Source organism: Rhyacophila brunnea, unplaced genomic scaffold, assembly GCF_057557595.1.
Source record: "Rhyacophila brunnea isolate RB1 unplaced genomic scaffold, BYU_Rbru_1.0 scaffold_2, whole genome shotgun sequence".
In the NCBI taxonomy this organism is placed as follows: domain Eukaryota; kingdom Metazoa; phylum Arthropoda; class Insecta; order Trichoptera; family Rhyacophilidae; genus Rhyacophila; species Rhyacophila brunnea.
Window position 1 is genome coordinate 55,306,130 of NW_028232859.1, and position 17,643 is coordinate 55,323,772.

General features: G+C 32.6%; 2 protein-coding genes across 3 annotated transcripts in view; one reads left to right on the forward strand and one right to left on the reverse strand.

Annotated features, from left to right (window-relative positions):
- Positions 1-1,469: 1,469 nt before the first annotated feature.
- LOC147072537 (uncharacterized) lies at positions 1,470-7,920 on the forward strand. Its single transcript, XM_085946935.1, has 3 exons — positions 1,470-1,625; positions 4,949-5,543; positions 7,571-7,920. Exons 1-3 carry the CDS (start codon positions 1,547-1,549, stop codon positions 7,578-7,580), a joined length of 684 nt encoding a protein of 227 aa, XP_085803061.1. The 5' UTR covers positions 1,470-1,546; the 3' UTR covers positions 7,581-7,920.
- A 6,552-nt stretch (positions 7,921-14,472) lies between these two features.
- The window catches only part of Oatp74D (Organic anion transporting polypeptide 74D), a 153,469-nt gene continuing 150,298 nt past the window's right edge, over positions 14,473-17,643 (reverse strand). For both annotated transcript variants that reach the window (XM_085946937.1, XM_085946936.1), the window contains exon 11: positions 14,473-14,822. In XM_085946937.1, the coding sequence (XP_085803063.1) occupies positions 14,614-14,822 (209 nt within the window). In that variant the 3' untranslated portion in view covers positions 14,473-14,613. The remainder of the gene's footprint in view (positions 14,823-17,643) is intronic.

The following is a 17,643-nucleotide window of genomic DNA, read 5'->3' on the forward strand; positions in this document are numbered from 1 at the left end:
CCATGCACGTCACCAAATTAACGCAGGCCGACAATAGAGAGGCGCAATTCTCCTCCGCTTCGACTAATATATTTCAGTACCCCCCCTCCAGACCAATACGGAGGAACGAAATGTATCATCTACCGCAGAAGAGATAAGACATCCCGATATTTATTTTGACCCAGAACTTAAAAGACAAATGAAGATATAAAAGATCTAGTTAGCCAATCTGAAACAGATAGACAGGCTAAGGAAGAAACACTCAAATCCCCGCACGGAAACGTCTTCATCATCACAATTCCATTATCACCCTCCATCAAATAAGATAATACATAATAAAGTCAACGTTTTATCACCATCGATCCTAGGAAATGAGTTTAGGGTATAGTGCAGGTTCTCCATTAAAATAAATAAATGCAATCCACCACGTAAAGGGTATTAAATCCATTACTAAGAGGAAATCTGGATCGAAACAGGTGATTATTGCACACAACGTTAACTGTACCTGAGGGCCAACGGTAGAGGAAAGCTCGTAGAGACCTTCAATGACTGGCCATGTTAACGACATGAAAACTTTCTCCATTCTCTATATCGATGATTAGCTATAATTAGCTTCCATAAATTCTCAATTCATAAATTAGTGGACGTTTAATTAGTGATAAATAGTTTTACCTACATATTTATCATTTAAATGCATCTCATAATATATTGGACATACAAACATTTTTAAAAAATCACTGGGATCAAAGATGATAGCGTAGATAATAAATAATTCCAATGCATGTGGATTACCGACAAATAACTATAAACTATTTAATGAGCTCAATTTTCAGATGAATTATAAAGAATTCTGTAATTTAAAATGTTGGCAAAAAATTCCACTGTGTTACTGTTTATAATTGAACCGTTTATAATTCATTTATGTATCATGCAATATTTTCGTGAAACTAAAATAAAAATAAGTTTCAAGTTTTGTCATTTCTTAAATTTAAAATTGTGTATGATAATATCTCCATAACTTCCCTAACATTCCTGAAATTGTCATGCTTACCTAATTTGAAAGTTTCACTAAGTACCCAGGTAACGTTCATAATAGATGTTGCATAAGGTATGGCTAGATTATTCCTAATTAACAATATGAAAGCTTGATAAAACTAAACACAATATCAAATGAGCTAAAAGGGGTTCGGATCACTTGACCCAAGCCTTGCTGGATCACACATACATGCAAAAGAGTAATAATGTTGCCATATTTTTTCTTCTCCTCCGCACAATATCGTGACGATCTTCCGATTCCAGTAACTAAAAACAAGACTATACCAAGTACCTTCCTTAATTGTACCACCTTAGACCGGTTTCCTAGATTGCCTGCGCAAAAAATAACCCCTGCAAAAACGGCGAAAGAACACTTACAAGGTACATGAAAATATAACAATAAAAACTAGTTTGTATGGGGAATATTAGAAGACGCGGCCGGCGGATGATGGAATAGGTTATATCTTGATCGCCATATATAAGAGTCTGAAAATATTTATGCACCACAGTTTCATTTCAGCAATTACTCGAGATGAACAAGTTTCTCGCAATCGTTTTGGCCCTTGCGCCTTTAGCTGCTTGCCTACCTCTATCGGATTTCAAAGACATTGGTGAGAATTTTTTAATATAATAATATTACACAATCATCAAAGTGAACATCATATTGTGTGTTAATAATTTAAAATATTGATAATTATATTACTCTAAGTCTTAGAAACATTTAATTCATATTGTAGAGTATAAATTTCATAACATAAATAAATTTAGAAATATATATTTTTGGATTACTAGAACACTATATATTATTATATACATAATCATAAATAATTATTAATCCGTTCAATGGGCGACGGTAATACCAAGCAATTTAAATAGTAATAGTCTGATTTTTAAATCAATATGTAATAAATATTATATTATGCACCACATATTATCTAAGTGGATATTAAGATGTTTCTATAATAATAAAAAAATCTATTTCCCTTGAGCAAAAAGTTTACAATAAAACACTTTGAATTCCGTAAAATCGCAGAGTAACTGGTGTGTATATTTTTATACTTAAAACTTATTTCATAATGACCGTGATGCCTTTAGCTAATTATTTGTAATAAGCTCGTCATCCGTAAAGAGTTGTTATACCTTGCAGATAATAATAATACATTATATAAATAACGTATATGCAATTACGAAGTCATGATTTCGTTTTTTTTCTAAAAATAAAAAAGCAAACAAACCAATATGATAACCACAATGTATCAGAAATATTATACAATAAGACAGGTATAATGTCAGATTTATTTCTAAGTAATTAAATATTAATAAAACTTAAAGTATCTAATATTTTATCGGTATTCTAACACAGTTTATAAATTCTACATAAGTTAATAATATAATAATTACACGGTAAAAAAAACTTTTTATTTGCAACGTTTTAAAATTTTTTGTTGAATTATTATGCTCAATATGCTCAAACTTGTACTTGATATGAAGTAAATAAAAAACAATCAAACAAATATAGAATACTGAAATGTCATTTTGACATTTCATTTTGATTTCCATAGTAACACACGTATATATTATTAATAATTTAGTTGCTAGGACCACCCTCTTAGCAACCAATATTATTCTTTTACTTTTTACGGATTTTTCTGAAATAACTTTCCATACAAAACAGAATTAACTGAAAATTAATTCAATTCTAGTTACAGATGGCTAAAAGTATTAAACGAATGCATTGTCATCGTGTTGATATATTCTAAAAGTTTCAAATGTCTAGCTAATCGGGAAATTAGTTAAAAATCGATTGCAAGATATGTACTAGACCAACAACCACCAGACAAACAAGAATACGAGCTAATAAAAACGTTATAATAAAATTAGCTTTACATATTATTATAATATAAATTTCAATCCACGTTTCTTCGATAAATAAATTAATATCGCTTATTTGTTGCACTTGATAATAAGTGGTTCGTCATATTTACATAATATACGTAATATATGAATAGTTTCAAAATATCTTTAAAAATTTAATGTTTAACCAAAATTGTTAGTCTGCCGCAAGACCTCTTTCATAATAATATACTAAAGCCGGGCGCTAAATTGTGAATTGCAATCGTACTGTTTATATTTCGAATGCAATGTTGTAAACTATTTTTGTGATATACCTAACATGATTATTATTCCGTTTTGAAAAAACGTTATTACAAAACGAATGAAATATTAAATTTAAAATTTTCATTTACCGCATTGCATTCCATAGTATTACGACAACGGTTCGCAATTTCGCTATGTGGCTTGTCTGTGACTATTATTATAATAGAGGCTCTCAGTTTGCCCCGCATTATTTTTTGTTTCGTTTCGCGAGATAAAAGCTCACGCAACCGCGACAAGTGATAAGCGTCTACGAAAAGAGCAAAGTCGTAGATCATCTACGGCCTACGCCATTACAATATGAATAACGAATACTTTAAATCATTTGAATAATAAACACTTTCGTTTTAATTTCTAAGTCGGCTTCGATAGTGTTTTAAAAATAAATTATTATTCTTTAACATTTAGGAGTAATTTCATGTATCATTTGATACCTAACTGAGTTACTCTAAGTCACTTACTAATTAATTATAAGTGAACGTGACACTAGGCTAGATATTATTACTGTGATACTGCTTTGGGACTCTATTTTATAGACAAGCGAAATTATAATATGTCAGTTTACAAACAATGCGAGAAATCATCCAATATTATCATAATAATTATTACACACCGTCTCAATAAGAAATTATATAATCGTATTATCATATAATATATATATTATATACTTACGTACTTTCGATAATACAGCCGTGACGATCAATCTCCATTGTAAACAACTATAAAATTTCAAAACAATGTATCGCCAACTTGATTTTGCATACTAAGATTTCAATATTACATAGTACTTATTCTTTCAATATCAAAATCCCGAGATTAAAAGAAACAATTGAAATTGTCAACAATACTGTTTTTTTTATGATTTGAAAGATTGTACCTACAAGAAGTTCTATACAAAAAGTTGTCGGTCCTGTAATTACGGTGTAATAAATACATGGGTTATGTACTTGAATTTATAACATTTTTTAGGATAATCTTAAATGCGACAACCTGTATTATTATGATACCTAATGTCAAAAAAATTCAAACAAAATTTTACATAAAACTGAAAGATAGTAAGTTTAAAATATGATACAGTTGACATTTTTTGCAATACATGTGATATAAATACCTAGTCGCAAGCTCCATTGATTTTACCACGTTTTTATTAGCTTGTAATCTTGTTTGTCCGGTACAGATTTTTTCTTGTTTGTCCAAGATTTTTAACTAACTTCCCGACTAGCTAGACATTTGAAACATTTAGAATATATCAGAGCACGATGACAATGCATTCTTTTAATACTTTTGGCCATCTTTAAGCAGAATTGAATTCATTTTCAGTTAATTCTGTTTTGTATGTTTCGGAAAAAATTCGTTAAAAATAATATTTACTACTCACTATTATTGGTTGCAAGGGGGGTCCTAGCAACTAAATTATTAATATATACGTGCGTTACTATGGAAATAAATATGAAATGTCAAAATGATTTCTGTATTCTATAATATTTATTCAGTATTTCTATCAAGTACAATAAAAAGTTTTTATTAATAGATAGAATTGTCAAGTTTATATGATTCAACATAAAATTTAAAAACGTAGTATATAACAAGTTCTTTTTATCTTGTAATTATTTATGTAGAACCCGACCACTTTCTTTGTTAGAACGCCCGAGATGTGGGGGTGTTCAATTTCAGGATTCGAGTATCTTTGAAGATTTCGGAATCAAGAAATCGAACGGGATCTCGGAATTACAAACTCATGTTAAAATATTATTGAATGAATACTTTTAATTGCTTACAGAATCAGATGGAAGCCAAGAAAAGTTAGTAAGAGTTGCCAGAGGGTACGGCGGCGGCGGCGGAGGTGGCGGTGGTGGATATGGTGGACACGGCGGAGGTGGACATGGTAGTGGTGGACACGGGGGCGGCGGACATGGCGCCGGTGGACACGGAGGCTTCGGTGGGCTCGACGAAGGCTTTGGCGGAGGAGAAGGAGGATTCGGTGGACACGGAAGTTCAGGCTTGGGCGGCGGTCACGGCGGACAGGGAGGATTCGGAGGCGGTTTGGGAGGACACGGAGGCGGCGGCAGTCTGGGAGGACACGGAGGTGGGCTAGGAGGAGGTAGCGGCGGTTTGGGAGGACATGGAGGCGGGCTAGGAGGAAACGGAGGCGGTCTGGGAGGTCATGGAGGCGCCCTGGGAGGTGGTGGCTATACTGGCGGACTCGGCGGTGGACACGGAGGACAAGGTGGATTCGGTGATGATGGTGGATTTGGCGGGCTCGGCGGCGGTGGAATCGGCGGCCAAGGGGGACACGGTGGCGGTGGATACGGAGGAAGCCAGTCGCAAGCATCTGCTCAAGCTTCATCGTCTGGATATGGAGGCCATGGCCATGGGTAATATATATATTTAATTACATATTTTATGTATACTCGTACTAGAATTTGTACCTATAATTAATGGGCTTTCTAAAAAGAATAGCTAGCCATTTCCCCAAGCAATTAGGTTCTTGGTCTGCATCAAAGACACGCTGAAAACACTACATGTGAATTTTGTAAGACACGAAATTGAAACCAATAAATTACCCACGGCTTCAGAGAAAGAAATTGCCTTATTATACCGTAACTGTATTCAAAATATATCATCTGTATATCATTGTTTAACCATACGATAGACAACATCGTGAAACACTCATGATATTATGGGTTATCTTTAATATAGTAGACGCACGATTGATGTTGATGCGAACATAATATTATACATTACATACAGCTTTATTATAATAGTGGTTTTTGGGATGGAAGGTTTAAAAATGACCGCGACTCCAACAAATTAATAGGAGAAGGTAGGTTCAATCATTCAAATGTATACGTACCTACTTATATAGTTACAATATTATTAACTCATACTAAAATTCAATGACACGTAGGTACCTATTTCAAACGTAATGATAGCCTAGGTGTCAGCTACTCAATACCTTTCATTTCTTTGAAGATTTCTAGAATTCATGAATAGTGAAGCTATTCTGGATGTTATTACAAATCGTCACAGTGCCATTTTTTTTAAATTGAATATTGAAACTAGGTATGTAAACGTAGTTGCTGTAGGTACCTACTTAATGAGAATAGGTATGAAGCTTCCAATTTGTATTTTTTTTATTTGATGTCTCAGTGCAAGACTGTTTGTTATAAAAGATCTACATAATTCAGACACAGTGATTTCCAATTACTTACGGGTGTTCTCCTCTTCTCACTGGCGGTTTTAGAAATGTAGAAGAGGCCCTTTGTGAAAATGTTGCATATCTAATAAATTTCATAGTATAACAAATACAGAAATTGTCGCCAAAATTTTATTGCACTTTGATTGTTTTATGCTTTGAATGGATGTTTTTACACTCAGTTTATGAAAAATACGAACGTTAAAAGATGTCCACACTTTCAAGCCACCGCCTCATTTTCTGCACAGAAATACTTAATATAAAGAGCCCAGTAACAACATCCTCTTAACTCTTGGCTCTTGAAAAATATCTAAAAAGTGCACAATAAAACAATAAAATTACATTTTAATACCTATGCTTACCATTTTACGATATAACATTATGTACTTATCATCTGCATTCTGCATAGTGATAGATCACGATTATTTCATAATAAATTCATGCCACAAGACAGCTGAAGGTTAAACCAATTAGTGTTATATCACCTTTTGCACTATTGGTTACTCCGTATTTTGCATTGGACTAAGAATAGATGAAAACAAATTTAAATAACATACAATGAATAATAATTATAGTGTAAATAAATATTACACTTTGGTATTTAATCATCATTGGCACTACAGCTCAATGTGAGTGTTGACCACCTACAGGAAACGTCCTCACTTCCCTATATCTGCTACATGGTCTAACCACTCTTGGTGATTGGGTATCTACAATCCTTGAGACATGGCCTGTCCAATACAGTTTCTTCAGCTTCCACTCAAACTTGAGAATGTCCAGCATTCAGATTTATAGAGCAATATGCGACTGATTAGGATTTGTTTTAGCTTTATTTTAATTTTATATGAAATATTTTTATAAACCGTAGTAATTCTACTACTAACTTCTATGATATCGTTTTGGAGAGTAATAGGTAGTACCCTCGTGGCCTGTTGCAGTGTTACAAAAATTATATTATCATAAATTTGTATTTATAAATATTTCTGTAGATACACAATAGCGAGAATGAAACCATATTTTTATAGAATATTGAATAGAGTTAGTTATCTAGAATTTTTAATCATATATTTAACTTATAAGTCGATTTAAACAACTTGGTCACCACGGATGAACTAGTATTCGTTCAATCCTAAACATCACAAATATTCCGCGTTAAAATGATAAAGAAGTGTCATATTAAACATTGGATTTTTCTTGTTGTTTCAGACACCATTAAATCACGGATGACCCCGAGCGCCAGAAGTGCTTTCATCACTAACCAAGCACGAATGTATTCTCTTTCAAAATAATAAGTATATGAGATATGACGTGCTCAGCTTTAAATAAAAATAATTATAATAATATATTGTTAAAGAGTCCTTCACATGAAAGGATTTTCCAGTATTTGTGATATTATTTTGTAGTTGTCTTTTTTTATTTTTCTAACATTAAAAACAGCTGACAATATGAATACCGTTTTCAAAGTATTATTATATTTAATTATAAAAAAAAATGTTTACTTATGTATTTGTATCTTTATTTACGCAAGAATAAATAATATATATTTTGATTTAAAAGGTGTGTATGATTTCCCAATTAACTAAACTTTTGAAAAAGAAAAGAACGGCCACGTAGGTCAAAATAGAGATTTTATGGTATTTTCAGAGCATAAGCGTGGACATTCCTTAAACTTTGTAGATAATCTATTTATATAATTTTGAACCCTTATTATCCTTTATATTTATTTTAAACAATTGATGACTGCATAAAGTATTTTTATTACATAAAATAAAGTTTTAGAATATAGTCATATTTCAGTATATCCATGTGTAGTGGTGTTTTTTTTTAAGTTTTATTAATTTTTAAACGCATTTATAAAACCATTAGTAAAATTTATGTTGACATTATCATAATGAAATATTTACGATAAAAAATGGGCACTATTAACACATTTGAAGATAATTCTATAGATACGCCAAGTCTTTGACCATTCAAATGTGATAAAACATTCTACGAATAATGATTGTTTTATAATAATTATTGACCTAAGAATAAGGTAGTATTTTTTTGAAATACACCATTTCTATTGGCATTACCCAGTGGTTAAGCTATAACATACGGCCGTAGCCATAAATTGACAAACGATAAATGAAGTATTGCTATTGCACGTCTATAATGTGGTTCATTTTCGTAGAACACTCACACATTCAAAACCCTGCGTCAAAATTTAGTGTATTGGGTAATAGCCTATCGGAATTCTATTTATTAATCTGTTCTGTGGGCCTACTACTCACTCCACTTACTACATAACTTCTTGTTGGTTCAACCGCTGAATACCATATCTTTTAAGATATATTCCCCAAACTGCAAGGGTGTTCACATGAGTTATTTCGAGATGTCACATCCATAAGTCGCATCCAGCGCGTGGCTTAACAGTCATAATCATTATTAATTATAATTATTATTATCATTATCGGTTGTTTGTGTCAACCGCGCTGTCTTATCTTTTAGACATATTAAAGTAAACATTGAATACCTCAGATGATTACAGTAATCCATAAGTTCCACTAATACATGCCTTTTGTTTTGTAGAATGCCACGAGGGGTGTCAACCTGTTGAAAGGCTATTCGACAGCCAAATCATTCGGGTCACGGTCTGGGTAACGAAAAAGATGGAATATGCCATTCACCTGAAAAAATTGTTTTTTTTGCGTTACTAGGGGGGGTCCGGATTTGAAAACCCGCCGTATCTGTGCACACCTGCTACGTAGACTCTCATACCTAGGAAATTAAATTACTTTATACAAGTTTTGATAAGTGTGAAATATTTGGTATAAATAAATAATTTCAAAACTTCAATCAATGAGTTGGTTTATCAATTTCTTTATTGAACAGACTTATAAGAGGGAGTGCATAATATATTCAGAACAAAACAATTCGATTGTATAAGTTTGAGATACTGAGCAATTATAATTAAAATGTAATATACATTATGTTCATTTCTGACTGTAGTTTTCAAATGGATTCTGAAAAAAACTACATCAATCTTATACAAATACTCGGTAGACATTTTTACACTAAGAATAAAAAACATTTATAAATAACATTATTATTACCTACATGTAAATTTATGTAATTTAGGTACATACCTATAAATTAATATTCAATTAAATTTAACATCATGCTAAGACAAATAACTCTTTTTAACAAAAAAGTTAAAGAATTATTGTAATAATAAAAACAAGTAACTTTAAATAATTTATAATAATATATCACCATTATGGAAATATTTGACAAAATTTATTTAGGTAGTGTACACACGTTGCGAAATATCAAAATTATGAAAGAATTCGTCTACTAACTATTGCACTTCTTTGCAAAAAAATTGCACATTTGGCCCCCTGGCGCCAACAAAATATATGAACAATAATTAAATGGAGGTAAATTATTAGTCTTTTCACCTTCATAATATTATATCGCAATTTACATGATTAGTTTTGCACACTCTAAAAAAGCACTGGAATAAATAAATTATCCATTCATGAAAATTGGTGACACGGGTATTCCCTGACCGAAGTCTACCTCGATTTTCAATCACTCACTTGTAGACCTCAATTCCACTTGTGACTAGATCGGTGATACCCAACCTACGAGGTCCAAGGAGATAAATTACAAAATGTCCGTGCTAAGCAGTGGGCAGTGACATACCTAAGCAGAAAGTTGGCCATAAGCAGAGTCAAAATGCCGATCCTTACTATTTTAGTAACAAATATGATCTAAATTCATTACTTACTGAAATTTCTGTCTTGATATGTTCAACAGATATATGCATAGAAAATTCACAGAACATTAGTGCGTATACCTTTCTGAATCTGGCACCCTCTTAAAATGTCTTGCCCTAAGCAACACATGACCTGCCTGACGGCACGGTATGTCACTGCCGGTAGAGTTGGTAAAGAATACTAAGTAGGTACAAAGTAGTCGTCGATCAACTTTTCTAGATAATGAAATTCAAGCATTGCATTAAATTATACAATGTAAGCATTCTCGTTTTATTTATTTTCTGTAAATACCAATAGATTTGGTTCTCCTTTATGCCATCATAATTTCATTATTTTTATTATTGTTCATGATTATCATCATTGAACCAACGATATTGTCAAATTTGAAACTTTCTTGTGCAGCTCAATTGTCCGCGTCTAGTCGCAAGTGGGTTTGTGCCCCTGTTGATGTATAAATTTGTTATACACCAAGATGAGCAAACAGGTCAATACATAAACCAATTTTATTGAGGGAATTTTCCTACATGAAACAAGAGACATAAAGTTTAACATTCCACCAGATTTTTTACCACTCAAAATGATTCATAAAAATGGCCCCATATGTAAGAAAAATTTAAATAAACATACAAGGCAACAATATTATAACAATTAATAACAGAAATTCACAGGAAGTGTTGGACAAAAAAATATTTAAGAATTTCTAAATGATATTATTTATCTGATATGATGTTTGAATGTGTACCAAATATTTCGATTTTATGATAGTAGAATTATAATTATATTGGAATAATATTTAATATGGAATAGATACCTAATTAAATGTTTAACATAAAACACTCACAGTATATTAATACAAATCATATAAAGTAGTACATATTACAAAGTAGTACTAAAATTTTAAATCTTCCGAAAGATTTTCACAAATTCAAAAAAAATTGATAACAACATTTACTTTACGCCTGTAAACAAAAAATAGCTCATGAGATTGATGATTTACAGAACTAACTTTTAAATTAGAGACGTGAAGGTATGTAGGCTTAAATAAACAGACTAGTATTTCGTAAAAAATATTTAAAATTAATCTATCTCACATTATATTAATAAAATTATCTACTCTGAGGTGTTGTGATCCGCCATTAATGGCAAATGGCGTTATACGAGGTCTGTTCAAAAATTATCCGACATTCAACTGGGACAATGGAAGTCTTAAAATCCTGCCATTGTTGGAGGCTTTTCAGGAATGGAGTACAGCCGTACAGTCCCATTCTGCATTATGACTAAGATCAGATCCCTTTCAGAGGTATTTTCAACTTAGAGAAGAGCAAAAATCACAAGAAGCCATGTTGAATGAATGGGAAATCTGACAAACCACATGAGTGCTATATTTCTCTAAGAAAGTCTGAATCAGATGCAGCTGCGAAGTTTCCGCTACCCAAAGATTTGGTCTCTTGTACTAATACGGCATCATGAAGACAACAGCGGACCCTACTATTTGTAAATGTTTTGGCTTTGTGTTATCAATGACCTTGTCATTTTGGCCTATTTAGAATCAACCGAAACGTATCTCGCTCTCCACCAAAGTGCAACAGTCTTTGAACAGGTTGTACCACTCCTTAGAATATGTGATACCCATGGAATCGTCGCTAAGTCTGTCAAATCGTCGGAAACATTTTTGCCTGGAGGTCACGAAGCATGATACGATATCACTGCTTAAATAGTTTTGTCATTTCGTGTCAAATGAAAATCTAACTGGCGGGTACAATCTCTCACTCACCGACTGACTGCCAGCGACCAACGCTCTCTGTGGTTGGAAAAAATTTACACATGCGCATAAAGATACCCTCCACCTCCCTAATGGAGAACCCGTGCTTCATTTGTTTTAAACATCAAATAAATGTTGGATACTTTTTGAACAGCCCTCATACATATGAATAAACAGTACAGCAAACTCCAGAAAAGCTTGCAATCAGTTATTTCGCAGATTTTTTGGTCATTTTACTAAAACTGCGTCTTGTCTTTATTCAAAGCACCCCTACTCAACAGTAGACACTATCACATTCAAACTAAACACGACTTATCCAAAAGTTCAATTATTATTAATAATTCAAAATATAATTTACATTACACTCTCAGTAATCCGCCGCTCGATTATCCGACAACTACTATAATCCGCCGTTATTTTTACTAGTTGAAAGCACAAAATCAAGCTCTATAATTCGTCGGTATTCGATTGTCAAATTCAGTAGTCCGCCGCGTACAAGTATACAACGCAGATGAGACGCGATTATTTTGGAAACTTCACCTTCGTAAAACGTATGTTCATCGCGAAGAAAGTAATGTACCAGGGAGGAAAGTGCCCAAGGACCGCATCACAATAATTATGTCATGCTCCAATGCAACCGGGACACACAAAATAAAGCTTTTAGTCATAGGGAAAGCCAGGAATAAGCTTTATTTATTATTAAATAAGCCATTCAAGAATATCTGCCCCACTGAAAAACTGGTTGTGTCAAGTGATTTACTGTTTAATATTTAGTTAATAAACTTAGTATATAAATATGTATAATTTAGTAAATACTTGATTTTGATTAAAATAAAACCGTAATTTGCTTGTACAAATATCTCAAAAAAACTATTTTTACGAAACCCGTTTTAATTTTTACTATATTTTGTATGTATGCACTATAATCCGCCGCTTTCACTAATTGGACACTTGTCTAGTTTTTGGGGTAGCGGATTACTGAGTACTGTACTTAATGTAAAATGAGTTTCATCATAAATTTTATGGTGTATTGATACTTTAACTCACGAAGGCCCACACTTTTCTAGACAGCATGCATAAGGTTAGGGATTCCAATACTGGTATCCCAGTATTTTTCGATACCGAAATACCAGTTTTAAAAATCACACAATACCAATATTTTCGATATATACATGTCTGCCCATAGTGATACTAACACGGAAAAAACACACCCTAGTGAAGTTAAAATACTATACCAGTTGATGCTGAATTCAAATAAAAAAAATGTTTAGTATGATTTTGTCACTAATATAAAGTGCCCCATTAGCTACATCTATTTTGTATAATCATTTAAAAACGTCACTTTACATTTCCATAGCACCAAACAGAAACTTTGTATTATAGTATTATTAGATAGGCACATACATGATCAGACGACGTCAGCGAAATTGTGGCTGCGACGACTGCAATACCTCCAGATAAAGGCCTCCTCCGAATGACTAACAATTGTCATGAGCAAACATTAAAATGGCAATTGGTCGGCAAACTATTGTTTAATACGTTACGACAATTTTAAATTCAAATCATTGAAAATTAGTTAATATTCAACTGCCTTTTTTTACATCAGAATGATAATAATATCATATCACAGGTAAAATTAATTAAGAGCAATAGTTTATTATTGAACTCGATTAGTTTTACCTGTTATAGTACGATATTAAATTACAATGAACAGTTTATGTCTGAATTCCAATTCTAAAAACAGTTTTACTGACAATCGCAATAAAATATGTTGGAAACAATACTAAAAAAAACAACAGTAATAAAAAAACTGTCAAATAAGACAGGTTCATTCAGTCAATTGACAATATTAAACGTTAATTATAGAAAATTGAAATGGTATAAAAATATGCCTTTTCTTTAAATAACATTTTTTACAAAAAATTAATGATAATACAACTCCACTATATTATATATTAAAACAATATTCAGCACATCGTAAAACATTTTGTGAATAAAATTTCTTCAATTTCTGATTGTAATAGCTAATTAATTGCACATGGATTTCTTGTAAAAACCTCTTCGTGATGCGTGCAAGATCCACATCAGATTATAGAGCTAATTAAAAAAACAAAATTACAAATTGCTTCTGGTAAATTGCGAGTGAAATAGTTTGATCTTCTGATAAAATACAGGGATAATACATATTGCATTATTTTCTACTAAATTTCAGATTGAAGTCAACTTGCGACTTTCTGTACAGATCTAAAATAAATTTAAAAATATTACATATCTATTTATAAAAGGTATAAATTTAAAAAAAAGTATACACAGGATATTTCGATTAAAAAAATATAAAATCTATAAAGATAATTGCTATCATAATATCATAAGTAAATCTATATAATCATATGGCATTTTATCGATGTCGAAGTTACCCAATAAGATTTCATTGATTGTTTACACAATATTTTTTACTCGGTACACCGTAATATTTTTTTCATTAATAATAAATAAAACAATAATAAAACTATTTATAAATATACAATTTCGTACAAAAATTCTTTTATCGACACCGACATCGCAAAACGGTTACATATTATAATGATGCGGGTCATATAAAAAATATCACTTTCACATTGCGGTCCCCGGAAATTGTCCGTTCCGTCGGTTCACTTTAGACTAACTTACGCATTACTCTATCTTGTAGTAATCAATGACTCTAGAACGATCACAGAACATTATTGTTACATGTCACTCAATGCAATGGCGGGCGTGGTGAGAGGCGTGGTGGATAAGTCGTGCGGTAGAGTTCTCGGAATGCACTCATTTGACTTAGATTTTGTGGAAATGGCATCGGAAGTGTCCGCCTCAGGATTTATGTCTATCCGACTCGCTTTGTACCACACTACGAGGTCGATCAGGAAAGCAAGTCCCATAATGCCTCCGGTTGTACCTATAAAGATTTTTTACAATGTTTTAACTACATAATAATAAATATCAATATTTTGAAGGAAAGACAGTAAAAAAATAAGTTTTCGGTTTAAAGATTTTTAAAAATATCTACATAAGTACCTAATTTTGTTTCAAGACACAAAAATCACACGTAAAGGCAAATTACATATTTACAAACTTGCATAAAATATGAAAATACTACATAGAACATTGCATTATCATTTACACAATATGAGTATCTAAATTCATGAGATTTTTGGATTTTCAAAACAAAAACTCAATAATCGATCACTTCACTACCTGTATTAGGCAGAAATAAACATTTCTAAATTGCATAGGTACCTCATTCATTATGTTGTAAGCCAAAGCCTAAGCTGGTGTTGAGATCAACTCATATTCTTAATCCACACCAATACATATATGGATATTGACAACTATAACTTGAGATGTGAGGGTTTGGAGAACTAATCGCGCCCCAACGCCACAGCCTCAAGTTATAATTGTCGGTCTATAATTTCAACATTTAATTTATTTTTAATACTTTTCTGTTGAGAAATTCAAAATTTTTTAAGTGCAGGCATATACATAGTGGTTAAGTTAAAATACCAAAGATACAAAACAATATAAACATATTCACACTATTTTTAACTAGCAAAAAAGATACATTATGATCACTTGAACATATTGAAAAAGAAAGCGTTAAATTTAGCCTTCTGGCCTTACCGAGAAACTAAATCATCTGAAAATAATAGGCGACTTCATATTATACCTAAGCTTAAGCCTTGATGCGACTACGAAAGCAAGCTAAAGGTGGCTGCAAAAAGGAAATTATGTATGTTCAATAGTCCAATGAGTCATCACACCAAGATATATAAAAACCAGTGTCAACAAATACAACAAAAAAAACTGGTCAGTGCTAATTTTTTTAATTTGCCTATACATCGTTGAAACCTGGACACCATGAGAATCAGATTAGATAGAAAGTTGATGCGTCTAAGATGTGGTGCTGGCGAAGATGACTCCACATTCGATGAACAACTATGCCCGTGAATATCACCATATCGGAAGACCATTTTCATCAAAGAATGTCTCTCATCTACCCGTACGTAACGTGTCCTATTATTACTTTGACCACATTGCTAAAAGAGATCCAAGCAGCCAGGAGAGGAAGGTGATCACCGATGGTAACGAAGGATAATCCTATTATTTCAATGACTGTGATTATCATCATTAATAAATAATGGTAAAAAATAAGAAAAAATCGATTCCGTCATATTTATACAAGCAAATTATTAAAAGACTAGGAAAAATTACCAAATGGCTATCAGTGGCTGATCTAATATCATGCAAGTGCACAGCACTCCCTCATAATTTTTAGAACATCAGTCAATGTGTATATTACGAGGGTGGGTCAATAATTCCTTAGAAAAAAGCATTAAAACAGTTTTTATTTTTGTATTTTTTTTTTATTTCTCAACATAATCTCCTTGGAGCTCAATACACTTGGTTAGACGTTTCTCAATTTTTTTTAAACCGTCAGAAAAATAAGTTTTCGGAAGGTCCTCAAAATAAGCATTTGTCCGATCGATGACTTCTTCATTTGAAAAAAAACGTTGTCCACTTAGCCATTTTTTTAAGTTTGGGAAAAGGAAAAAGTCACTGGGGGCTAAATCTGGCGAATACGGTGGGTGGTCGACCAATTCGAACTTCAATTCTTCAATTTTAGCCATTGATCGTAAACATGTGTGAACACGGGCATTGTCCTGATGAAAGAGGATTTTTTTCCTGTTTAAATGAGGCCGTTTTTCTTCAATTTTGTTTTTTAGCTGGTCAAATAAAGATGCATAATAATCCCCTGTTATTGTTTTTCCTTTTTCCAAATAGTCAACGAAAATAATTCCACGTGCATCCCAAAATACAGTAGCCATAACCTTACCAGCTGATTTTACGGTTTTCGCCTTCTTTGGACATGGTTCGCCTTTCGCAATCCACTGCTTTGACTGTTCTTTCGTCTCGGGAGTATAGTGGTGTATCCATGTTTCATCTACAGTCACAAAGCGACGAAAAAATTCATCCGGACTGCGTTGCATGAGCGACAACAGGGCTTTAGAGGCCACCACCCTATTGCGTTTATTGTCGACTGTGAGCAAACGCGGCACCCATCTTGCAGAAATTTTTTTCATGCCCAATTTGTCATGTAAAATAGAAATGACGCTACCTTTTGAGATCCCTGTAACCTCAATTATCTCACTCAACTTTAATCTTCGGTCACTTAACACCATATCGTGGATTTTATTGATCATTTCTGGTGTAGTCACCTTTACAGGACGTCCTGAGCGTGGTTCATCCTTTGTTGATGTACGACCACGTTTAAATTCATTTAACCAGTTATAAATAGTTGCAAGTGAAGGAGCAGATATGCCGTGAACTAAATCCAACTCATTTTTTATTTCCTTTGCTGTTAACCCTTTTATATTAAAATGTTTAATAACAGCTCTAAACTCAATTTTCTCCTTTTTTTTGTAAACAAGCAAATTTTTTTTTTAAATGTACGAGAAACACACAACAACCCGACCAATCTGATTGAAACTTCGCAGCATACTGAATCGGTAGTGCCGCTGCAAGAAAACAAACCGCTTACAGTACTAGTCGCGCCACCTGTCGGCTTTTCTAAGGACTTATTGACCCACCCTCGTATCATTATTCAGAAAAATCAAAACTTATCATTCACTTTATGAAATTTATTCCGTATACTGCCCATATACATTTGAACAAATAGTATACAATGGAGCATGGAGTGCATTTTTAATTTCTGTAAGATT

What these genes read in the sequence shown, in the direction of transcription:
- LOC147072537 (XM_085946935.1), top strand. Translation starts at nt 1,547, where the DNA reads ATGAACAAGTTTCTCGCAATCGTTTTGGCCCTTGCGCCTTTAGCTGCT. An exon ending in ATCGGATTTCAAAGACATTG is followed by an intron (nt 1,626 to 4,948) that starts GTGAGAATTTTT and finishes AATTGCTTACAG; the next exon opens with AATCAGATGGAAGCCAAGAA.